Source organism: Prunus mume, linkage group LG3 (assembly GCF_029339155.1).
Source record: "Prunus mume cultivar Tortuosa linkage group LG3, ASM2933915v1, whole genome shotgun sequence".
In the NCBI taxonomy this organism is placed as follows: Eukaryota; Viridiplantae; Streptophyta; class Magnoliopsida; order Rosales; family Rosaceae; genus Prunus; species Prunus mume.
This window is the reverse complement of record NC_142700.1, coordinates 10,128,221-10,154,372: the sequence shown is the minus strand read 5'-3', so window position 1 is coordinate 10,154,372 and position 26,152 is coordinate 10,128,221. Positions and strand designations below refer to the sequence as shown.

General features: G+C 38.4%; 3 protein-coding genes and 1 pseudogene across 4 annotated transcripts; 1 reads left to right on the top strand and 3 right to left on the bottom strand.

Moving 5' to 3' along the window:
• Positions 1-703: 703 nt before the first annotated feature.
• LOC103325668 (Ubiquitin carboxyl-terminal hydrolase family protein) lies at positions 704-2,271 on the bottom strand. The gene has a single exon (XM_008227845.3). The coding sequence runs from the start codon at positions 2,121-2,123 to the stop codon at positions 906-908; it is 1,218 nt and encodes a 405-aa protein (XP_008226067.2). The 5' UTR covers positions 2,124-2,271; the 3' UTR covers positions 704-905.
• Positions 2,272-9,807: 7,536 nt separating this feature from the next.
• LOC107880783 (DNA polymerase zeta processivity subunit) lies at positions 9,808-11,582 on the bottom strand. The gene is given in 5 exon segments (XM_016793036.2): positions 9,808-10,369; positions 10,659-10,680; positions 10,682-10,849; positions 11,112-11,224; positions 11,422-11,582. Coding segments are annotated over 5 exon segments (549 nt in total). The 5' UTR covers positions 11,534-11,582; the 3' UTR covers positions 9,808-10,235.
• A 597-nt stretch (positions 11,583-12,179) lies between these two features.
• Positions 12,180-13,386, bottom strand: LOC107880667 (elongation factor 2-like; annotated as a pseudogene). Its single transcript, XR_016125696.1, has 3 exons — positions 13,271-13,386; positions 13,090-13,177; positions 12,180-12,839 (listed from the first exon to the last, which is right to left on the bottom strand). The product of XR_016125696.1 is annotated as an elongation factor 2-like (transcript).
• Positions 13,387-21,537: 8,151 nt separating this feature from the next.
• LOC103325771 (akuammiline synthase 1-like) lies at positions 21,538-23,312 on the top strand. Its single transcript, XM_089048136.1, has one exon. It carries the CDS (start codon positions 21,667-21,669, stop codon positions 23,089-23,091), a length of 1,425 nt encoding a protein of 474 aa, XP_088904262.1. The 5' UTR covers positions 21,538-21,666; the 3' UTR covers positions 23,092-23,312.
• Positions 23,313-26,152: the final 2,840 nt, after the last annotated feature.

The following is a 26,152-nucleotide window of genomic DNA, read 5'->3' as shown; positions in this document are numbered from 1 at the left end:
TCTGTAGCTTTATTTATACCTTCGTGGTTTATTTATCCAAACATTTTAATTTAAAAAAGTTGAAATTCCACAATCATATTTTATTTCACTTAAAATGAAAGGAAGAAATTGATTTTGGTAGGTTAATTAATAAATGGATGAATATTTATAAAATCTTAGATGAGTTTCGGGGTTGGATATGATTTAAATTAATTAATAATATTATAATAGTTGTTTGATTTAAATTTGGGCCATTGGATCTCAAACGGGCAGATAATCTCATCCTTACACGCAGTGTCTGCAAGCTTCCGCAGTGGTCTGCACGCTCTCTTCAGCTGCTTCACGTGGGCTGCATGACTCGCTACCCTGGGCGTCACATTGTTTCAGTCTGACTGGAATCTCGGGCCAAATTCCACCTGATCTTGGGTTTTGGGGAAAATTTGAACCCGCCTAATACACAAGTTTGAAGGTTTTCTTGGGCCAAAAACTCAAATTTTGGGTTTGGCCCTTACCCATTGGAGCCTTAGAACAGAACAGATGACAAATTCTTTAGATATCTTAAAAAAAAGATTGGGCAGTTAGAAACAGAAACCTGCATCTCTGCAAGTTGATTGGACCATCAGCAACTGCTACATCAAGTACACTTGTATTGACCTTCGCAAGGACATTGTGAGAATCAAGAGATGATATTATCAAATCAAAATGACCAATGTTGGAGTTTAACTAGCACACACAGTCCAAAATGTTTTGTTTAACTAAAACTCCAGAGTCACTACACATAAACTTGTCTTCCCTTTGCACCTTAGAGATCTCTAACATGAAGCTTTCCGCTTCTTGTTCTTTCAAATTGGGGAGATAAAGTGCATGAAAGTTGCAATGACAAATATCACAAAAAGAACCAAAACTTTACATTTTCAAGAAACAATCTATGGAGAATGCATGGTTTTACATGAATTGATCTCTCTCCTACCGCTAAGTGCTACAAATTTATCGTTAAACAACAAAAGGGGACATTTGTTTATCAAATTCAGCCCATCATAAGCTTCTTTAAGAAACACAGTGCTCCTTGCACCTTTATTAGTTATGTAAAATATGCCAGGATGCTTTATCAGACAGAGCAGCAATTTAGAGGGCAAGAAATACTCTGAGTGAAACGCATCCAATTGAGCAGATGTCATCCTCTTCTGCATTGTCAAGCTGAGAAGCTCATGGAGCACCGCTACCACCCGCTTCCTGGCTTTCGGATCAGCAATGTCAAATCTCCTGGCATTCAAATAAGGGGAAGGGAAATCCATTTTCTGCCACCTTTCAAGTTGCTCAAGATAGCTAGTGTTTGGCCTAAAACCAGCAGGAAAACTCATTCTAAATGCATGGGGACCTCGAAAGTTACCATCTTTTGATATTCTAACCTTGTTTCCCAATCCAGAAGGACCAGAAATCCCTTCACCACCTAATTGTTCCTCACGAGCTGTGACTGCTATTGAAGAATCCCAATTCTCCAAATGAAGATAAAGTTTGCCATTGAGTTCCTTGACCGAAAAAATTTCAGGGTACTTTGGAAGCAATGATTTCTTGAAATCATTCGGCAAACCCAATTCGGAATCAATGAATTCAATGTTTTCCAGAGGGACCCGGCAATCAACTGACAGCATTAACAGCTTCCTCAAGTTTTTAACCAAAATGGGTTCCATCAAATCCTTAGCTTCAGCTTCTTCTCTAGCAACTTTTTTAGCTTTTTCAGCGAGTGTAACAAAAGGGGGCGTTCTGTTACCACCACCAACATAGAAGATTGAAGGATATTTTTCTATGGCAGCCATGAAGTTCCATTTCTGAACAAACCCAACTTCTTTCTCGAGATCCCTGAGAAGGAGAGATTGGTGCTTTTGCGACTGAATAATAGATTTCAGCTGCAAAATCAAGGCCGGCTTTTTCTGAAAGTCCATGACTTTGTCAAGTTCGTGGACTCTGTGGTAGACTTTCCTCTTGGGTCTTCTTCCTCCGCTGGATTTGTGCTTCACCGGGACCCACATGGAGGCTTTTCTGTGACATGGGATTGGAGATGACAATGCATGCGCTTGTGATTCACACGGAGGAGAGGTTTTCAGAAGTTGGTGAAAGCGCAGCATCGTGGTTTTCCTTTGCATTTTGCGAGAACAGGTTAGTCTCTGTGGCGCAAAACATCGAACAGTTGGCGTGCGAGCCTATAAGCAACGGTCAACCCAGAGAGACTGCTCCACCTTTGTAGGAGGTGGAATGGTCATAGGATTCATACCAGGCATGGCAGTGAACTGGGCCTTCAAAGGAATATGAAGCTGCGTTTTTAAATGGTGGGTAAGCCCATAGCTATCACTACTATTTCGGTGGATAGGCCCACAGGCATCATTACCTTGCAAATTGATGATATAATTCCACACTTCTTGTTTTCTTTCCTTCCTATCCTTTTATGCTTTTATTTATGGCTTATTATCACAAAACGTCCATAAGGTTTACGAAACTATCAAATTGCATCCTGAATGTTTTTTTGTCATTCGTGGTCCTCAAGGTTAGTGTGCATGATCACAAATGGTCCCTGCCGTTAGGATCTGTCAAAAAACTCCGTTAGTTTGTTGATGTGGTATATATGTATATCACAAAATATTCTTAAGGTTCACACACCTATCACAAATGGTCCTTACGAAAATTTTAAATTTTTTAAATTTAAAATTCATAAATTTTTTGTTTTCTTTTTGAAATTTTATGAATTATAATTATTTAATTTTAAATAAATGTGACACTATATTATTGTAGTTGTGGGCTCCATATATATATGCCACATCAACAAACTAATGAAGTTTTTTTAAAATAATTTAAAATTCATAAAATTTAAAAATGAAAAAAAACTAAAGGTTTAGGGTTCATAAATGGTCATTAAGATTAAAATCCTTCTATAAATGGTTTTTTATTTATAAATAATTTTAAAAAGAAAACCAGAATTTTATTAATTTTAAATTAAAAAATAAATTTTTTTTTTGTAGGAATCATTTGTGATAAGTGTGTAAACCTCAGAGATGTTTTGTGATATATATGTATGCCACTTCAGCAAACTGACAGAGTTTTTGACAGAACCTAATGGCAGAGACCATTTGTGATTGCACATACTAACCTTGAGGACCATAAGTGACAAAAAAAAAACATTAAGGATGCAATCTGATAATTTCGTAAACCTTAGGGATGTTTTGTGATAATAAGCCTTTATTTATATAGGGAGATCTATAGTAACAGTACCATGGAAGTTTTACTAGTGACACCAACCAAACTAATCCTGTTGGATAATTAGTTCAAAATGGGGAATTAAACTCTACACCAACGAGATTTAGCCGAGTAAACAAAGATATAGACTTGTGGACGAGTCGTCTCAAGTTCGAATCCCATGTCAAAGAAAACATGTACCTTAAAAGGGAGGGAAGGTTGGATGCACTTGCCTGTTGGCTATGGGTTAGCAGTGATAAACACATTTTTCATAAGCAGAAACTATCTACACAATTATTTGTAATTTTAAGAATTATAAATTGTTATTTTTGCTCATGTTATAAAATATTTTGAAGCCTAAAGTCACAAAATCGTTATTTTGACTATTTTATAGCGACGAAAACAGCTCCTTGAAGTTATGATAAAATAAAAGTGCGTATGTGTATGATGGCTATGATCAAATAAAGTAACTCTTATAAACCTAAGGCCATTCCAATAAATTCCTATGTCATTTTCAAGATTAGTTTTGGGATTAGCTACTTACCCTGGGGAAGAACCGCGTAAAGGATTCTGAGAAAGGAAGCTTGATAAAAAACGACCTTAGAGAGAACTCCAGGTCAGCTTCTTCCACCCTCGAGCCATAAGACTGATTCACAGTGAGCTTAAACATAAATCTTTCCACAGGGATGCTATCACTGTTAAAGAAAATAACTGCTACTCTCTCCACCAGACCCTAGTTTGTAAAATGTACGTCTGTTTTAGTGAAAATGGTACATCACCGGAATAAATACATTAAACGAATAAGAAAGACTGCATCTTTCTTAAAAAAATCAAAAAGAAAAAAGAAGAAAAAAAATCCAACCCAACCACTTGAGACCGCCTAAGTGAATTTTCGAACAGATGAGATATATGAGAAATTTTTGAAGAAACAAGAAAGAAAAAAGTAAAAGGAAATAAATGAGTAAAGGATCAACCTTTTGGATGAAAGGATGAAGTCCTGAGACAGCAGAATGGATATAATCTCTGAGTTCAGGGTATAGCCGTTACACTAAGACGAGAGAAGTCGGGATTTGTGGCCTACCCCATATTTGCCTTCTATGCGCCACGAGTATCGACAAACATCTCCTTTTAGTTTAGGACATACATTAAAAATATTCTATTTATAGCGTATAGCCCCGCGGCTATATGTTTGGAAAATTCTTATCGCTGCGCGGCTATACGTTTGGAATATTCTAATTACAGAGCTCGGCTATACTATTTTCACAAAGACACACTCTAGGCGCGTCTTTTTATTATTATTTATAAATGGTCTAGCCGGCTGACGGGCTTTATTGCAGTCCTTTTTTTTTAATTTTAATTTTTTTTTTATAAATAGTATAGTTGAGTGGCCATACTCTGGATTTTTTTTAAATTAAAAAAGGTATCGCCGCTCGGCTTTATTGGGGTCCTTTTTTAATTGTTTTTTTAAAATAGTATAGCCGCGGCAATACTATTTACATGGACGCTGTGATCTTTTTTTTGTAATTCTTTTTCCCCCATTTTTGTTTGTCGATAAGAGTAGTTTAGAGCATTATCCATTACTATTAGGCTATTACCTGAGTCTCTATTATTCCCTTTTGAGTTTAGAGCATTATAACATACAAATCCTTCTCCTCTCCAGGAACATAATTTGGACCGTGATTCTAACCTTCAAACCTGTCTGGACTTTACCAGCAAGGACACGACCAAACGCAAAGAATCGACCCTTGTCAGATGAGGGAATCATCTTAGATACATAAAGCATAAGAGGCCCTTCAGGATCACAGTTCCTGATAGCATTTGCATATTGATCATCAAGGGGACCCTCGTACAGGTTTTCAACATGGTATCTCTGGTCTGTTGAAGTAGAGGGAAGGTGAAAGATGATCATTTCCAATAGGGCACTGCTGGCTGGTAGCCAGGTCTGCATGACACGCTTCATCAACGCCTTTCCCATCAGCTCCTTTTCATCACTCTTCATCGTGACACCAATCTTTGTCAACATGGGCCACAACTTGTCCTTCTGATCATTCATGCAGGTGTTGATAATCTGCTTGATGGATTCATAACAGAACTGAACGAAACCACACTTGCAGGTAGCATAACCAGTGTTCTTGCTGGTCCATTTTGTTTATACCAAAATGAACAGCCAATAAGCATTGGACATGTGGACCAAACTGGAGCTTTATAGCCTTTGGTACCTAGCTTCGGTACCTAGTCTACCGATCCCGCAATTAGGGCAATTTTCCCCCAGGGACACGTCGCAGTCCCACAATTGGAGTCTACAGTCCCACATCGAAATTCTCAACAACTTGCACACCTCCCAAGGTCTATAAAAGAGAACAACTATCCCAAAATGGAGGTAATCATAAGTTACAGCAGACTGCCTATTGATCTGTAGTTCAACTTTACTAAATCCGTACTTACTTAAGCATCGGAGAGCCTTCGGCCGGTACCACACCGGTGCCCTAGGTCTGACCGAGCGTTTGCTATCTTGCAAATTGCACGCCCTACTGAGGCCCAGGGAATACCGAAGGCCCCATATCACTAAGTTACGCGGAAAAGTGCCGAATCATTTTTCTGCGTCAACACATTTCTTGGTAGCTGGGTCAAAGTAGTTCTCACCCCAGAGCCTTTCCATCATCTTTGATTCATCAACTCCAAACTTGGATGCATACATCTGTGCAAACCAGTGTATGATGGCTATGATCAAATAAAGTAACTCTTATAAATAAATCTAAGGTCATTCCAATAAATTCCTATGTCATTTTCAAGATTAGTTTGGGATTAGCTAGGCAAACAAATTATTGTACTAGTTAGCAAAACGGGCACGTATGGTTCAAGGGATACCTCAACATGCAAGTTGTAATTGTAAATGAAATGTTCAGAGTGAAATTTTAATCAGCATTCATATTGAGAGTGTGATGCTCTACCAAGCATATTTTTCATGATTAACGACCTCCAAATCATGCGTGAGGCATATTTTTCTTGCACCGGCCAAAGGCATATGTTCTCAACCAATTTTTAAAAGCAACTACATGAGTCTATTCTAAACATGAAACACATCAACAAGTACAAAATATACGATAGTTGGTATTTCAGAAAAATAATTACAATCGAAATTGAGATCGTGGAGGAAACTAAAATGTCATTTATTTTGGTTACCACTATTAATTTGTTTGTTGAATTCTATCACGTGTTTGATAATTACTTTTTAGTGGCAAAGATGTGATAATTACTTTTTAGTGGCAAAGATGTGGATAGAGGAGAATGCATTCATGGCCTAGTTTGCGGAACAAACTAATATGTATGAGGAAAATAATGTAATTATTGGGTTAGTGGTAAAAAGAGTTGATGTTGCAAATTTTCTCATGGAGGTTTCTTTCCACTGTAGTTTGCTCTCCGGCATCAAACCAATGTGACATGGGCTAGGAGGGCTTCATGGAAGATATCTCTTACATAATTGGCTTCGTATATTCATATTCCCCAATAATGTCAAGGGCTTCTTTTGCAACTAACAAAAAAGATCAAGTTTTCAAGCATCTATTTATCATATGATAGTAAGGATTGCATCAACAGTTCTGATAATGTAGGTGCGATCATACTATGACATCTCTTATTACAATCCGCTCATGTTATAATAAAGTGTTTTATTTATTAATACTTTACCTGTTAAATATAAAATGATTGCCCATTCATATAAGGACGCGTGAATTAACGTCACACTCAAGAATATTTCGAAAAGTAGTTCAGGCAAATGAGGTCCCACCACCTAAGTTATCAATGGAGAAGTGCTTAGGGACACCAATGTTGAATTGGTTCAAATTTGGGTCACTTTTAGATCATACTTATTAACAACAAATAATCATGTTAGTGAACAAATTTAGTGAATCTAGCATTATTGTTATTAATAAAAGGAGGTGTCATATATAAAAAATAATTAATAATGTGAGTTTTTCTAGGTTTTTACTTAACCATTTTCCTATAATTTTTATCTAACCATAATGCAAATGAGGAAAAATTGTCACGCAGACCGTCAAAGAACACAGTTACCTCAAACATTACCCTTCCCAGTCCAGCTAAATTTTGTACGAGAATTTCATAGTAGTTTAAATTGATGGCCTCAAAATGCAAACATCTCCACTTAGCCTCGTTGACTGATAGTCATGCAAATGAATTATTACAATGGAAATTTTATCAGCATTCATATTGAGAGTGTGGTGCTTCACCAAGCTTCCTTTTCGTGATTAAATGATGATCAAATCATGCACCAGCCACAATTTCCTTGCAATAGCCCAAGGCATGTGTTGTGAACCAACTTTTTAAAAGCATCTACATGGGTGTTCGAATTTATTCTAAACTTTGAAGCATATGAAGAACAAAATTTATATGATATTGGACATTGAGAAAATCAATGCAATTCAAATTGAGACTGTGGAGGAAACTAAATGGTAAGGGATATGTTTAATATAGGATTACTATGTAAGTGATGTAACTTTTGAATGAACTTCTGTCTATAGGTTATGGGTTAGTAGTGATTAGGAGTAATAAGGGAAAAGCTTTCAGATCTATTTTCTCTTGTTTAGCTTTTACATAGATATTGTCACCTTGATTTTACCATAGAGCACTTGAGGATATTTTGCTCTCACTCGAGATGTATTTTGTTGTGGTTTTTAGTTGTAAATTGGCTTTCTCAGTTGCTCTCTGACGTTCTAGTTGTAAATTCCTTCAGTAATCCCCATATCCACACAACATTTGAGGATTCTTTTTTCTCACCCAACATGTCTTTTGTTGTGGGTTTTAGTTGTAAATTCGCTTCCTCAATCGCTCTGACATACTAGTTGTAAATTCCTTCAACAATCCCCATAATGACTCTCCATGTTATAAAATTTTCAAAATCCCGTGATAAATTTCTTTAGTGAATTGGAAATTGCCATTGAAGTCTAAAGAAGAAAATAGAGTATGAAAGATAGAGCATGGAAATCTTAAATCCAATTCCTAGCAATAATTGAAAAGAAGGGTCCGAAGTCAATTCTTAACATCTTGAAAAGAAAAAAAAAAACTAAATTCTTAAACTTAGGTTTCTTGATTGTTTTGATCAAAATAAAAAAAGAAAAAGAAAATCCAACATATTGAAAGTCATTTGGAAATAACAATCGAAGATATTGAAAGTAGACAAATTACTGATCCACTAAAAATGTTTAAACTAATCCTGAGTATATGAAATATGCTAAAATCTAAACGAAGAAGGTAAAACCAAATGAAGTAATGCAATTATAAAAAAAGCCATGACCAATCGATGTGATAGTATTTCAGTTGTTGTCCAAAAATTAGTGTAAGATGTTTGTGGCAAATTTTGTTGGATATGGTCTTTTGAATATTTGACGGGTTTGCCAATTTAGCATTTTATTTTTATTTTAAAGGATTATTATTACTAAAATTACCCTAATAGATTCTTACCTCAGATCCAGATTATGATACTTTAATTTTTTTGAAAATCAGTACACCATCTTCCACTGTGTGTCGCCTCATTTATTGCTTTCTTAAGCCAATCAATTTATTTCTTTACATAGACATTGTGATTTTATTTATTTATTTATTATAATTGTTTTTCCCTGATTTTTGTTTATCGATAAGAGTAGTTTAGAGCATTATCCATTACTCAAGTCTCTATTGTCCCATTTTGAGTTTTTATTTTTCGGAGTTATTACCCATATAACGAATTTAGCATTTTCACGTTGAATATTCGTATTTTTCATGTTTAATACACTTATTTTTAACAAAACTTTCAATAATACACACAAAATTCACGTATTATACACAAAATACTCACATATTATTGAATAAAAATATTTAAATACTAATTATTCACTAAGAAAATAATAATTAAAACATAACTACTAATTAAAGTAATTAAACAAGAGAAATTCAGAGTGCTATTCAATGGGTATAGCCGAGCGGCTATGCAAAATTATAAACGTATCGCCGCCTATACGTTTGAAATATTCTATTTGCAGGGTATCGCCACTAGGCTATACTCTTTTCACAAAAACGCACTAGGCGTGAGGCGGGTCTTCTTTTATAAATAGTATAGCCTTTCTTACTGGGGTCTTTTTAAATTCTTTTTAACAAATCGTATAGCCGACCGGCTATATGCGGATTTTTAATTAAAAACTGTATAGCCGCGCGCCTTACTGGGTTCTTTTTTGTTTATTATACATATACATTTTTTATAAATAGTATAGCCGCGCGGCTAAACGCTTCACATGGACACTGATCTTTTTTAGATAATGGTTTTCCCCCTATTTTTGTTTATCGATAAGAGTAGTTTAGAGCATTATCCATTATTATTAGGCCATTACCTGAGTCTTTGTTGTCCTCTTTTGAGTTTTTACTTTTCCATAGTTATTACCCGTATAAAGAATTTAGCATCAACAAATGAAGAAGATATTTCAACAACTAGAATGACTTAAACCCACAAAAGCTGTGCAAATTCATTTTGAACTCATATTCCAACATAAAGGAACATCCATTTCTTTCACAAAATGACAATGGTTAAAATGCTGATAAACTAATGCCGAGTAGCTAAAATGTGGTAAAAACCCCTTTGAATTGTTAAAATGTGCTGATAAACTAATGTTTCCCTGGACTTGGGAGAGTACAAACAACAATCCCTTCTACTAAAAGGAAAATACATTTAGCTATCAAAAAGTAATTTTGTTATCTCATAATATACTGTAAATTGTAATGTCATATGTTAATCACCTCCAGTTTGTCACATGGTAAATGCACCATATGTAAATGTAGAAACTCGGAATCCTCTCTAAAGTGTTGTGCTTATGCTTTTCCCTTCATCTTCCACAAAATTTCTACCTTTGTACCCTGTAATCTCATTCTAATTGGATAACAACTTTACAACACTAAGCACTGAATTCTTGCGGTTTATACACCAAAATGCAGAAAGCAAGCGTAATTTACTTATTGAGCATTAAGTTTATGGGACAGTGTGATCATGATTTAATGGGGGTTATTAATGGAGGCTGTTGCCCCTGCTGTGTGTCTGTTGGAATCCACAACTCTGCATCCCTACTTGTGCTTGCCTGAGGAAGGGATCGAAAGTACGCAGTTATCTCCCACCTGCAATCTGTTATAAAGGAAAAGCTTACACACCTAGCAGCAATATCGAAAGGAAAGCAGACATGAAAATCCAAACCATGTTCATGAGCTCAACAACCACCCAAGCATATGGTCAATACTCAACCAATTAAACCAAAGCATTTGATAGAAAGTAGCAATTTTAAAGTGAAAACCAAACGCAACTACATCATTGAAAAAGAATTATATCAAATAGTATTCTAAGACAAAACTACAACACTGAAGCAAAAAAAATGAACATCAATGTACAGTTGTCAACTATGAAACTTAAAACTTACCCTGGGGAAGAACCCGTGTTAAGGGATTCTGAGAAAGGAAGCTTGATAAAAAACGATCTTAGTGAGAACTCCAGGTCAGCTTCTTCCACCCTTAAGCCATAAGATTGATTCACAGTGAGCTTAAACATAAATCTTTCCACAGGGATGCTATCACTGTTAAAGAAAATAACTGCTACTCTCTCCACCAGATCCTAGTTTGTAAAATGTACGTCTGTTTTAGTGAAAATGGAACATCACCGGAATAAATACATTAAACGATCATCACCGGAATAAATACATTAAACGATAAGAAAGACTGCATCTTTCTGAAAAAAATCAAAAATAAAAAAGAAAATCCAACCCGGCCAGCCGCCCAGACCCGCCTAGCGCCTAGGCGGAATTTTCGAACACAAGAGATATATGAGAAATTTTTGAAGAAAAAAGTAGAAGGAAATAAATGAGTAAAGGATCAACCTTTTGGATGAAAGGATGAAGTCCCGAGACAGCAGAATGGATATAATCTCTGAGTTCAGGGTGACGAGCGCTATGAACCACCAAATTCATAGATTTCCTTCTTTCAAAAGCACCTTTGCCCAAAACCAACCATCAGTGAAAGCAGTTGAAAATGCAAAAAATAACAATTACCCATTATCCCGCTAAGCTCATATGCGATTTGAAAACTGGGTTTTGCTTTCTGGTTTCCCCAGATAATGAAGAAAAACAGAACTCAAAGCCACAACTTTTTTTCTCAGCAACCAAAACGAGAAATGGGTTTAGAACAAACCTGGAGGGTAAATTCCTTTGAGGAAAACGATTGAAGTGATTGCCACCTCCAGGAATTCAACCAGAATCCGAGCTGTCTCATCTGCACCATTTTCAATTTGAATTATTCTCATCTAATAACCAAAACATACCAGAAGTAAAGAGGCTTTGAAACCAAAAAATGAGGAGAGTGATTATCTTTGCAAACTGTGTTGAATAATGTATAGCCGAACGGCTATATAAAAAAAAAAATTATTTATAGAGTATAGCCGATCGGCTATACGTTTGGAATATTCTAAATACGGAGTATAGCCGACCGGCTATACGCTATACTCTTTTCACAAAAACATGGGTCTTTTTTTCGCACGGCCGTACTCAGGATTTTTTTAATATAAACCAGTATAGCCGAGCGGCCTTACGGGGTCCTTTTTTAAAGAATTCTTGTTTATGAATAGTACAACCGCTCTCTTAAAAAGGTATCGCCGTGCGGCTTTACTGTGGTCCTTTTTTATTTTTTTATAAATCGTATAGCCGCGCGGCTATAATCATTTCCAATAGGACACTGCTGGCTGGTAGCCAGGTCTGCATGACACGCTTCATCAACGCCTTCCCCATCAGTTCCTTTTCATCACTTTTCAACATGGGCCACAACTTGTCCTTCTGATCATTCATGCAGGTGTTGATAATCTGCTTGATGGGTTCATAACGGAACTGAACGAAACCACGCTTGTATGTAGCAGAACCACTGTTCTTGCTGGTCCATTTCTTGGTAGCTGGGTCGAAGTAGTTCTCACCTCAGAGCCTTTCCATCATCTTTGATTCATCAACTCCGAACTTGGATGCATACATCTTGGCAAAGTTGGTCAGAGTAAAGGCCCATCTGTGTAAACCAGCTGAAAAGGCAACTGTTCCTTTCACTGGATAGTACCTGGACATCACCAAGAAGGGGGTCTTCGTATGTAGCCAGAATGACATTAGCATTCTCAATAACCCTTTGGAATGCTCGGTAAGCCTCCTCTCCATCGACCTGGAGCTCAAGGAAGCACCTGTCCATCTTGTTAACAGTGAAAACAGGTCTGATCTTTTCTCCTAAGGCTTGACGAAGCAGAGTCTCTGTTTGGACACAAACACCCTCAATGCAATCAACCACCACAAGTGCACCGTCAGTAATACGAAGAGCAGCTGTGACTTCAGATGAAAAGTCAACGTGCCCAGGGGAATCAATGAGATTGATGAGGTACTCATTTCCGTTTCTCTCCCCCTTGTAGCTCTTCAAAGCTTCATCAGTCATCTCATAGTAGAGAGAGATACCAGTAGATTTGATTGTGATACCACGCCCTGCCTCATCTGCACGGGTATCTGTCATCCGGACATCACCAGCAACTTCTTGTGCAATGATACCAGCAGCAGCAACAAGAGAGTCGGTAAGGGTTGACTTCCCTGCATATTAAAATTCAGTACCATTATAGCTATGAACAAACACACAGGAGATTGAAACATGAACAAGAATGTAATGCAAATTTGAAAGCAAAAGGACAATTATACATTTGGGCAGGGCATAATCAACCAGATACAAGAAAGCAGCTCAAATTAACTCAAACAGAACACTATTAAGCACTCCATTATAAGCAGATGAGTGAAAATAATGTTACAAAGATAAGAATTATCAAGTGAAAAAAGTTATCGATACCATGATCAACATGTGCAATAACGGACATATTACGAATGTTATGCTTGTAGTCCATAATCCTACGGAGTTCCTCTGCTGTAAACTTCACCTGCACATATCAACAATATCTCTCCATTAAGAATTACGAAATTAACATAGCAGCCCAACAACCACTAAGCTTAGATTGATAGATTACACTTACCATCTTGACTAGTATTTAAGAGAAACCACCAATTTGTAATTATAAGGAGGTGAACCACCTGAAAATTAAAACCATAAAGAAAATGAACCGAGGGTTCAATTGAACATTCAAGCAAGAAATTCAAGTAAATATCTATGAATACCCTCTACTTTGATAACTATTACTGTATCAAATATAAGGAGGAGGAGGTGGAAGAGAGGTTTTTTTTTTCCTTTTGATTTTTGTTTTTAATTTATTTAGTATTTTATTTAATTGGACTGTTTTACCCCTATGCAACGGTACCAATGCAACGATTAATAAAAAGTTGGTGTACCATTTGAATTAATGATTTAGTTAAGGGACCAAAATGCAACTCGGTATAAATTTGAGGACCACTTGAATAAATAACCCCAATAATTTTTCTTTTACTAGTTAAGGCAAATGAGATCACACCACCTATATCAATCGAGAAGTGCTTAGGGACACCATATAGTTTTTACCCATCCTAGTCCAGCTAAACTTTGTATGAGAATTTCATAATATTACAGCATCATATATAATATAGTTTAATTTGATGGCCCCAGAAATGCAAACACCTCCACTTAGCCTCGGTGACTGATAAACCAGATTATAATTGAGAGTATGAAATGTTAAGATTAAGAATATTAAAATGGAAATGATGTATAGTGAAATGATCAACCCTAATATTTATGCAAATGACAGGACCCGTCCCAAATTTCCCGGAAGGGATTTAACCTCGGAGACCCCGGCATCACACCCACGGGTTCACTCCTTAAATCTATGTCCTCGTTTACGAGAGGATTAAGGGCACGAGACTTTTGCCAAAATTTGTGAGTCTCCTGTAAATTGAACATTTTCCCAAAATTTCCACCTGCATAAAACACATTTTATAACCCAACCGGCAGCACGCACAATATAATCTCACGTAATTTACATAAATGACCTCCGGCCTTCAAATGATTCTAGCAGAACTGCCCACAATGTTTTTAAAATAACTTAATGCATCAAACATGCATATAATAAATTCAAAATCTATTTATGCACACCTTCACTCACTTAGTCCCCAAGACAAGCCTCAATTCAACCAAGTTCGGGACCAACAACGAGGTCCAAACCAAACTCAATAAGACCACCTAAGTGGAGTCTAATCTGTGGCTGCACCTAGTATCTTCAGTCGCCTCATACCCTACTAAGGGATCAAGCCACACGTAGCTCTTTCGTATCCATCCCGCTCCTAATATCACGTGATAAACCATTACAACCATACAAATTCATACATTCTAGGATTTATTCATCACAACTCACCAAATACAATCACAGTGATCTCCCCATACCGGAACATCCAAAGTTATTATGGGACATATCGCACGGATAAACCCACGACACGTGAGATCTCATCAACATATCACATAATCCCCTCATACGACGGGGCGTACCCGGCCTCGTGTAGAGTGCATCAACACGCCGGCTAATCCAAAGACGCGTGCGACCTCACTGGCCCGCTACATTCTCACCACCCTCACACAATCATGTCTCCTCATACGTCGGGACGCACCGGCCACATACGAGGTCTGTCAACACGCGGCTAATCCAAAGACGCGTGTGACCTTAACATCTGGGCCAGCTACATTCTCACCAGCCGCACACAATCATATCTCCTCATACGGGACGCACCGCCACGTATGAGGTGCCAACACGCTGCTAATCCAAAGACGCGTGCGACCTCCTGCAGGTGCATTACATTCTCACCAGCCTCACACAATCATATCTCCCCTCATACGTCGGGACGCACTCACCACGTATGGGGTCTATCAACACGCCGGCTAATCCAAAGACTCGTGCGGTCAACCCAGCTAGAAAACCAATAATTCAATGACCAAAAAACAATCATGGAGTTGTACAGAAAATTCAAAGTTCCAAAATAAGTTGGATTAAATCACTTCTCATATAATCTCCACTTCAATCTAACAGATGAGTGAAATAAACAAATGAAATTGACATTTTCAAACTCAGAAAGTATAGAACGAACTTGGAGAAATCCTTGAACTGATGTGAAACCGAGACCTTCATTGCATCTCATAGAACTTGAACATGGAAACTCTCTGAACCACATTCAAACATTGAAATTTCCTTGTATATCTCTTATTTCGGGAGGGAATGTAACACCCGACCCCAAATTTATCCATGTTTTAATTTATTTAAGTGGAATTGAGAAATTACCCGTGGGATAGAGGTATTTTAGTCAGTTTCTTATTCGGAAGGAATTTGGGAATTCGGTTGTCTGAATTACGTAGAGCTGATGAGATGAGTCCGTAGACACGTAGTGGGCTCGAATCAGAGTTGTAACGAGAGAGATATGATCAAATGAAGCTCAGTGGCATAATCGTTAATATTTTGAAATGGGTTTTTGGTTAAAAGACGGAATTGCCCCCGTCTCTCTCTCTCTCTCTCTCTCTCTCTCTCTCTCTCTCTCTCTCTCTCTCTCTCTCTCTCTCTCTCTCTCTCTCTCTCGCGGACGCACCGGCCACGTTTTGGCCGGCCGTTCGTTCATCCGGCCACCACTGGGTCGGGACCGGTCCCAAAATGACCGCCGACTCCGCCGTCCTACCCACCCGTTCTCCGCGCCAGTAGCGATACCGCCGAAAATTGCGTAAACACGGCCGATTTTACCAGAATTTTCGGAGCTCGTTCCGCGATTCCGACCACCAAATCTTGCGATCAAGGTATGCTTTCTCATCTATTTTCCGAGCTCTAGCTGCCTGTTGGGTAGGAATTGATCAATTTGTAGGCAACCTCGATTTATGAATTGAGTTTCACCGGATTTCGAGGAGATTCCGGCCACTTCAGGTCAATTTTTGGGGTATGCCCAAGAACAAAAGTGATTCCAAATTAGGTGTATTACCTAGGGTAGGAGTCTTGGCTCACGATTTGTAATTTTTCCGGCGATGCGATATCGCTTTGACACCCACGCGCTGTCGGTGGTGTGGCGGCGCGTGGGCACTGTAGCTGAGGGGCTTTTTATCCCACCGTGATCCTCTCGATGTCACGAGCACGTAGGTGGGCTCGGATCTCATTTTGGATACCGTTAGAGTTCCAATGCGGATATCGCTATCGCGTATTTTCCGGGTTGGCTAGGTTTGGACCGTTGGATGGTCCTAAAGTTATAATAGGTTGATCTAGGTATTACCAGGATCGTATAGGATTCGACGGATCGTAAACGGAGTCCCGGATACTAAAATGCCAACCCTAGGGTAAGGTTTAGTAACCGTCAATCGATGCGATCGTGAGCGATCCGACCGTCCGATCTGGACCAAACTTGCAGGACATGTGTCCTAGAGCTTGTAGAACCTATAGGAACTTTCGGATCGGAATTTGGAGGTGTGGGCCCCGCAGGCCCGTTTGACCCTAGGTTGACCGTGAGACTTCCGGGATAGTCTTATCTTTAATTGAGGGTTAGAATGACCTTAGTGACAGGTCTTGAGCGTTGTTGAGTTAAATGGATATTGTGGGTTTAGGATATAAATTGGTGAATATAAGTGGGGGAGTTTATGGAATGCTTTATTGATTGAGGTTAATATAGGATTAGAAATTATATTATATATTTAATTGTGTGATTGTATAAAAAGTAAATAAAGGGATCGAATGTTAGTTTACAGTGCTATATGCACTACCCCACGTACCCCCCCCATATTGTGATTATGTTGAGGCCGTTAAACCCGTGCGGCTGGTGAGAATGTAGCCAGCCGGTGTTGAGGTCGCACGGGTCTTTGGATTAGCCGGCAGTGTTGCGGACTCCCATACGTGGCCCGTCGGCGTATGAGGAGATATGATTGTGTGAGGGTGGTGAGAATGTAGCGAGCCCGGTAAGAGTTGAGGTCGCCGCGCCTTTGGATTAGCCGGCGTGTTGACAGACTACACGTGGCGGCGCGTCCGACGTATGAGGGAGATATGATTGTGTGAGGTGGTGAGAATGTAGCCGTGCCCGGTGAGGTCGCACGCGCGTCTTTGGATTAGCCGTTGCGAGACCCGTCACGTGGCCGGGTGCGTCGGCGTATGAGGAGATATGATTGTGTGAGGGTGGTGAGAATGTAGCCGAGCCCAGGAGGTCGCACGCGCCTTTGGATTAGCCGGCGTGTTGCGGACCCTACACGAGGCCGGGCCCCGTCAGATGAAGGGATTATGTTGTGATTGTGTTTGGTGAGTTGTGATGGATAAATCCTAGAATGTATGTATTTGTGTGGCGGTAATGGTTTATTTGATCTTAGGAGCCGGATAGATCTGAAAGAGCTATGTGTGGCTTGATCCCTTAGTAGTAGGCGTAGCGACTGAAGTTACTAGGTGCAGCCACAGATTAGACCCCACTTAGGTGGTCTTATTGAGATTGGTTTGGACCTCGTTGTTGGTCCCGAAACTTGGTTGAATTGAGGCTTGTCCTGGGGACTAAGTGAGTGATGGGTGCATAAATAGATTTTGGATTTATTATATGCATGTTTGATGCATTAAGTTATTTTAAACACATTGTTGGCAGTTCTGCTAAAATCATTTGAAGGCCGGAGGCTATTTTTGTAAATTGCTTGAGATTATATTGTGCGTATGCTGTTAGGTTATAAAATGTGTTTTATGTGGAAATTTTGAAATGTTCAATTTACGAGGGACTCACTAAATTTCGCAGAAGTCTCGTACTTAATCCTCTCGTAAACGAGGACATAGATTTAAGGAGTAAACCGGCATGGGGTGATGCCGGGTCTCCGCAGGTTCGTCTGTTCCGGAAATTCGGGCGAGTCTGTCAGGGAATGAGTGACAATACCAGCAGCAGTAGCAGTGAGAAACAATCATTTTATTCATAACCAAACCGAACTTCATCTCATCACGTTTTCCTTGGAACCCCTTCATGGAGATTATCCTAATATGTGAAGACAGACAAGTAGGCACAAATGCGTGACAGAAAGGGTTATTTTCTATGTTCAACATACTATCAAGGTCTAGGTTAAGAGATTCTAGATGAGGTGATCGGTTCAGATATTCTATGAGCAATGTCCAGTAGCTAGAATGAATTAGTCCTAGCTCCAACTATTTCAAATGTTTAAAGATAGCAGGCAAAAGTAAACCATCCAAACTAGAAGCTAGAAGAGAAAGATACGTGACATTGGAAATTCCTATAGTAAACGGAGGCACAAGGTAATCACAGGCTAGACTTTCACCTACTGGAAGCCTATAGGGACGAATTTTGGTTGCAGATTTTAGAAAACACAAAATGGCATATGAGCACCAACTGAAGACATTGACAATCAAGTTTTCAAGCTTTGGGGAATTCATGAAGAGCTGGAACGTACAATTATTTCTAGTATTTGTGATGCTTGTCTTCAATTTAGGGGTAGAGATTTTGAATCAACTCTAACATTCCCGAGTATAGTCACATCTTCAAGTACGGGGCACTTAGAAAAAAGTTTCTCCATTGAGGCACCATATCCCCCATCAAATCTAACACAAAGACTCGGGAGATTATCCTACATGTAATGCCGGTGTACATAAGAATGGTTTCTTCCCCTATTATTGTGTTAAGTATCCTTAGGTGCCTTTTTGACGTATGATAGTATCTCTTTACAGATCGAAGATAACTTGAGAGACTTCTCAGCGGGAAGCAATGATGCCTTCACCACAAGATCCTGAGTGCTTCAGCTTATGGGTAACTTTATATTTCTCTTTATTAAAATTGAGTATATTATGGGCTGTGATTGCCGGTATTAATGTATGATTGGATGCAACTTGCTTCTTTATCAAACTAACGTCCTCGTGGAAGGTTGGATCTACTACACTTGCGAGCTACAAGGGAGGTATTGCACTTACCTCCCCTCTTCACACTGGGAATTTCAAGTGCACGAGGGTATGGTATATATAAGAATGAGATGCTACTTCTCATCTAGCACATGTTGTTTGAATTCTCATTCAGAATACTTCGTATATCAATGCCATATGACCTCTATTACCTTCGATTTATTTCACAACAGAGCTGCAAACTTCTCTTCGTTGTCTCGTTAGACGATTTTGTATCCAATTTTTCATCCGCATAGAATACGGCGCGGACTAATATATCTCATAGCAGAAGAGCAGGGTTGTCAAGTGCAATGAGAAAAATGCAGTAATTGGGTTTAGTTCGTTATTACGATGGACAGTTTAGAAAGTAAATTCCTATACAAGCAATTTTTTAATATGAAATTCAACAGTCTTTGATCCACAAAATGTTGGCGGATCCTTTTTGTTTTTGTTTTTTTTTTTTGGGGTATTTATGGGTTTAGCCCGTGTTATTTGTTATAAATAAAATCCATTTTTGTATTCTTGCTCAATGGACTAATAGCTGGAAATCATTAGAATGGGAGGTATTGGAAAGTATTTAAATTCTCATTCCCCAATATCGCTTATACAAATAAAAGAATTGAAGAAATAACTTTAGCCCAATGGACTAAAGTGGTATTTTATCCCCAAACCCTGAAATGATATGACAAAATTGTATATTTAAAGAGAAGTGCCGCTCGGCTATACTGGTAGAATATTTTAAAAGTATAGCCGTTCGGCTATAATATATTCGAATATTTTAAAAGTATAACCGATCGGCTATACTTTTTAAATATATTCGAAAGGAACACGAAGCTTGCACTCGAAGAGGACGGAGGTTGCGGTCAGTGATAGCCATTTCGCTTCTTTATCAACTCAAGCATCGATTTGTTTTCTTGGTTTGATTGCTTGCGTCTTCTAGGTTCGGCACCCAAAAAGACCCAACTCGCCTAGGAGGCCCGCCATCGCCTAGAGCTCGCTTAGCCACCTTGCAGCTAGCCTAGGTCAATTTTTCAACATTGCGATTGACTGAAAGTCAAACCCGAAATTGAAAAAGTTTAGCTGCCAACACTAGCGGAGGTGCAATATTGACTAAGTATGAAAAATGGTTTTTCGGAATAATCATTTTCTCAAGATAATTTTTGGCGGCTTTTATTTCTTACACATCAAATAAGAAAACTTGATTTTATGGGATTTTAGTATGAAGTATATATTGACTTAATGAGCCATTATTTTTAGCCTAAATTGTATTTTGCACTACAACCGATTTTTCATATTTTGATTTGGTGGGAATTTGATTTTCTAGTATTTTTATTTGAATCCAAATTGGGGGTACTTCCTTATTTACATTGTAAACTTAAGTAAATGGAGTAATATAAAAATAAATGAAAGTAAAAGGACAAAGACATTTACTTAAATGTTGGAAATGGAAATAAGGTAATCTGCACACCAGTTGAGCAAATGGGCAATCTGAAGCACCTACAATGGTTTTTCCAGCTGGGAGGTGCAGCTGCACCTCATTGCGCCTTAATAGGTCCACCACTGGCGAGCTGTATGTCGTGTTTTATTTTTATTTTTGGTCGTACTCGTAGCCATTTTCCGCGTTTTCACTTTTGCCGTGAGAAGGTTGAAAACATCTTTCTTTTTTTGTTTTCTAACTTAAAGCACAAATCAGAAATCGTTTTGAAAATATCATTTTCTTGTTTTATAAGGGTGAGATGACAGCCAAAAACAATTGCAGATCCTTCTCCGTCAATTTATGATTATGACCTGAGAGAATCTGTTCGTAAGTATTTAAATTCCACCTAAGAGCATCCACAATGGGCTCCCTAAACTACCTCCTTAGACAAATTTTAGGGAGGAATCGCAAAAAGGTAACTCCAACCACGCTCCCTATCTATCTCCTAAAATAAGGAGTCCTCTAAGAGCTCCTAAACATGAGGAGAGAGAATTGACTCCTAGTGATTCCCTATAATTTAATGCTGTTTTATTGAATGAGTATTTCAAACCTTTATTTAATGCTAACTATTTTTTATTTTATTTTTTAATGGAGATGGACCAATCAAAAAAGAGTTATAGCATTTATGAATCTCTAAATTAGGGAGTATGGCTGGAGTTGAAATTTTTTAGAGAGCTTCTAAAATAGCTTTCTTATATTTTTAGCTAAATTTTAGCTAAGAAATAGAGAGTATCATTGTGGATGCTCTAACACATTAATAACCCACCGAAAATTGTAAGTCGCAGATCGTCTTCATTAATTCCCACCTAGCACATGTAACACATTATACTATACTATAAGCCAAGCTAAAAGAATCTGGCAGCTTTAATTTGGTAGGCAGAATCTCCGAGCTAGAGCCACCAATCAAAACTACAAGTCTCGTCTTCATAAAATCCCACCTAACTAAACTTATCACTCACACAAGAATTGTAAGACTCTCTCGATCGTTATTCCATGAAGATCCTTTCTCTTGCCAATAAAGAAAGTAAGATGGCCACAGACTTGATATATAGCAAACAGTCATATTAGTTTCTAGCGAGATATAGCCCATAGCGTACAAAGTGAGATGGCCACAGACTTGATCAAGGTTGAAATCATTGAGAGGCAAACAGTCAAACCATCATCCCCAACTCCTCATCCCTTGAGAACCCTACAGCTCTCTGTTTTTGATCAGATGATTCCTAGTCACGCTTACTTCCCAACGATTCTCTTCTATGCCGCCAACAATAATATTAATGGTTCAGGAGGTGGAGCTGCTTCTACAGACATGGCGGCCACGAGGATGAAGGAGGGAGATTATTGTCAGCATCTAATTCAGTCATTAGCCAAAACTCTCACTCACTTCTACCCCTTAGCAGGAAGATTCAGTAAAGGCCATGACATCATCCAATGCACTGACGATGGAGCTGAGTTCGTGACGGCCCGAGTCAAATGTTCCTTATCGCAGATTTTTGAACGTCCAGATCTCGAGATGCTAACAGGGCTTGTCCCAGCAATTGGTCAACCTGATGCTGACGGTGTTGCCACTAGGCTCCCGTTGCTTGCTGTGCAAGCCAACTTGTTCGAGTGTGGAGGAATGGCAATAGGGTTGAATTTTTCACATAGGGCTGTTGATGGCACCACATCTAGCGCCCTCATCAGTTGTTGGGCCAAAACAGCCCTTGATGATCGTGACGATGATCAGATACCCTTCATGGTCCCAAAATTTGATGCTGCGTCTTATTTTCCACCACTAGATTTCTTAAACTCATCACAGCCATCTCCACCCAACGTGGAGGGCATCAAGTACATAACAAAGAGGTTTGTGTTTGATGCCTCAAGGATTGCCACCCTCCAATCACATTTGTCCAGTGCAACGGCACCTCATGCACCGACACGTGTCCTCGTAGTTTCAGCACTCATTTGGAAATGTGCTATGGAAGCATCATCCAAATCATCAAACATACCACTGGGGTCAAGATCATCTTCGTTCAGAATGTCTATGGACTTGCGTAGACGGTTTGAGCCACCCGTCCCACAAAACTTGGGTGGGAATGTTGTTGCTCATTTATTAGTCATTGCAACACCATCGTTATTAAAAGGGCAGGAAGAGAGTGATGATGAGACGATAGATCTAAAAGACTTGGTTGCCAAACTCAGGAAAGGGCTTGAACAGCAGAAAGAAGCTTATCCTACAAAACTACCATTTGATTCTATTAAGGCATGGCAATGGGGTCAAGAATGTAAAAAGTTGACAGGGAATGTTGACATGTACCATTTATGCTCTGGAAGTTGGTGTAGGTTTCCTTTTTATGAAGCTAATTTCGGATGGGGAAAGCCGGCATGGGTGAGCATTCCTAGTATTGGACTTAAGGATTTGGTTATTTCGATTGATACAAGAGATGGCAAGGGAATAGAAGCAATGTTGAGTGTGAGTGAAGAAATCATGGAGCATTTTGAAAGCAACCCGGAGCTGCTTAAATATGCTTCTGTAAATCCAAGGGTCATGTAGCACTAAGTGTTAATTAAGGAAGGTCTGAGTTTAGTCTAATTGCTATTGTTGTGATTCTGTCGTCAGAATAATCAGTTTCAATTCTATTGTGAGAATAATATTCCAAAATCTAAGTATTAAAGTCGAGTTTAGTGTAATTAGTATTGTCATAATATGTGAGAATAATCATTTTCACTCTGATGTGCAATCTTTGGAAAATACTCTTTTTTTTTCGTGGCCAAGGATTAGTCTTTATAGTATACGTCTAGCTGTTATCCTAGCCATTTGTTCTAAAGTTGGGGACATCAAAGGTTGATCCTAACCGTCAGTCGGAGCCACTTTACAAATAATCTCTCACTGATTTATTGGCGCTGCGCTTTTTTTCTTGGCCGGGACGAGTTATAATAGAATACATCTTGTTTATCTCGACGAAATGGGCGGAATGGCTATCGCAATTCCAAAAATATTCACGAAACTTAGAGAGCACACTACCAAAAAATAAAAATAAAAAAAGTGGCCACAGTCACCATTATTTGGTGCAATGGCGGATCTAGGATTTTTTACAGGGGTGGGCCAAATTTTTTTTTGGACACCTATGTGATTCGGACTACAGTCGGATCCTCCACCAAAACATCCACATGCTCAAGCTGGTCAAACGACCTATTCAACATCTTCATCACAACAAAAAACCACCATCAATGCGTAAACAAAGAAACGCATGGTAAAGAAGAAGAGAGAAACAGAGACTTAATAAAACAAAAGAGAAACAAATAGAGAAGACAAAAGGAAAGAAAGAGAAAAGAAAAATGGCGGAGACAAAGAAGAAGAACAAGAAAATAGAGAGAAGAAAGAAAAAGAAGGGAGAAATGAGAGAGAAAAGAAAGAAGAGGCGAAGGGATTAAAGAAGAAAGAGAAAGAAAAAAAGAAAAAGGAAAGAGAAAACGGAGAGAGATAGAGAGAAACTTTGTGCTAAAATTTGATTTATCTAAATTTGGCTTAGAAATTAGGCCTACTCTAAAAAATAGGACTGGGCTGGAGCCCACTACAACCCTCACATAGGTCCGCCCTTGATTTGGTGACATTTGGTGACTAATGCTGGGGTAACTAGCTTTGGTAACCCTAGCATTAGTCACCAAATGTCACCAAATAATAGTCCAGCATTAGTCACCAAATGTCACCAAATAATAGTCCAGAATTAGTTACCCCAGCATTAGTCATCATATGTCACCAAATAATAGTAACTGTTGCCAATTTTTTTTGTAGTAGTATAAGGATTGATCTTGGCCATCCTTCCATTAAGAGCGAAGAGGGTTTCAACTTTCAAAGGTGAAGGCAAAACAAGACCACACGTGAAGTTTAAGGCCCCATTTGGTAGACAGGATTGTTGTGCGCAAACACTTCAAGACCTTGTCGTTGATGGACTACACAAATACTACACATAAGCCACGCAAAGAAAAAGCATACTCACCAACCCAAAAGTAAACATACACACAAAGAACACAAGAATTTATAAAGTTTCGGCATTGTGCCTACGTCCTCTCTGGTGATCCTCAAGAAACTCACAAGTATGAAAGAACCCCTTGGGTTACAATGAAGAACCCCATTTGCTCTCTCACAAACCCTAGCTCTCTTCTCTCTCACCCTGGCTCAAACCTAATTTGAAGCCCTTGTTTTCTCTCTTGCACTTGTTAGAGAAAACCCTAGCACTAAAATGCCTATTTATAGACCATAGAACTTTAGTACAATCATACAATGAATAGGAAACTTAAAACTCCTCAAAACCCAAGGAAAAACTATCCTAAATCGTCAAGGATCCACAATGGATTTGCATCATTCGCTAGAGCAGCTGCAAGAGTAAAAGGGATGATGCTTCATGTAAATTCAACAATTAAATAGGAGATTATTGTTTTCAAGTTGTTAATTCTTGAGATAATTTGTCATTTTTTAAGATTACGTGAAACAAAAACATGTATTTAATATTACTGTATAGGAGACCATGTAATTATTTTGATGCCATTAAATGAAATTTTAGTTTAATTTACTTGAAAATTTTGGGATCTTGAGTAAGGGACGATGGTCACGTATACGACAGTTTTGAAACATACAAGATGACAATGTAACAATGTTTAATTTTGACAATATAGGAATGTGATTCCATTCTAACAAAATAGTGAAACAAATATTAGAAACATACGGTTCCACAAGAAGAATACATAATGTCTTAAATTTCCTTATTAATTCTTGCGGCCTAATAATAACAAGCATAAGCCAAACTTATTTGCTAGTTCTCTTTAAAAGACATGATCCAAAGCCCACTAGCTGACTAGTCTCTCCAATCTGCCAAAAAAAATTCATTCGTTGATAGCATAAACCAAACTTACTCAATAGTTTCTCTTTACTCAATTAGTTACTTGTTAGTTGGAGATAGAATTGGAGTTTCTCAGGCTGTCATATCTGAGGTAACAGGCTATGTGTTCTGGTATTATCATTAAAAATTTATTTGATGAACTTCTCTGTTTTTCTGGGCATGATGAATGGTAGTCCATTCGCATTTGGAAAGTAAAAACTTATAGACAGGAACTAATCGTAGTCGAAGTTGTGTTGTGAGACTGTTGCTGTCATCTTTCCTGCAACTTACCACTATTCATAAGAACATATCCATTTTCCTATACAACGTTATGTATATTGTATATGTCGGCAAAAGAAATCTGGTTATGTCCTGACAGAATCTGTCGGCAGGCATTTAAATCCCACCTAACATATTAATAAACCAATAAAGAATCCCCATCTAGCAACTCTTGTATATGAGAGCCTTTAAATCCTAGACAAAATAATCTGTCAGCCTTTTTTTTTTGTCTGCAGACTCTCCGATCTATGGGGCCATAGGAAGAGCAAACTATCAAAACTACAAGTCTCATAAAGTCCCACCTAAATAAACTAATCACTCACAGAATATATATATATATTCTCTACTTTTTTTCTGGTGGAAGAATCCCAGAGCTATAGCCACTAATCAAAACTAAATGTCTCTCGTCTTCATAAAATCCCACCTAAACAAACTATACTATGAGCAACCTAGCTA

What these genes read in the sequence shown, in the direction of transcription:
- LOC103325668 (XM_008227845.3), bottom strand. Translation starts at nt 2,123, where the DNA reads ATGCAAAGGAAAACCACGATGCTGCGCTTTCACCAACTTCTGAAAACC.
- LOC103325771 (XM_089048136.1), top strand. Translation starts at nt 21,667, where the DNA reads ATGGCCACAGACTTGATCAAGGTTGAAATCATTGAGAGGCAAACAGTC.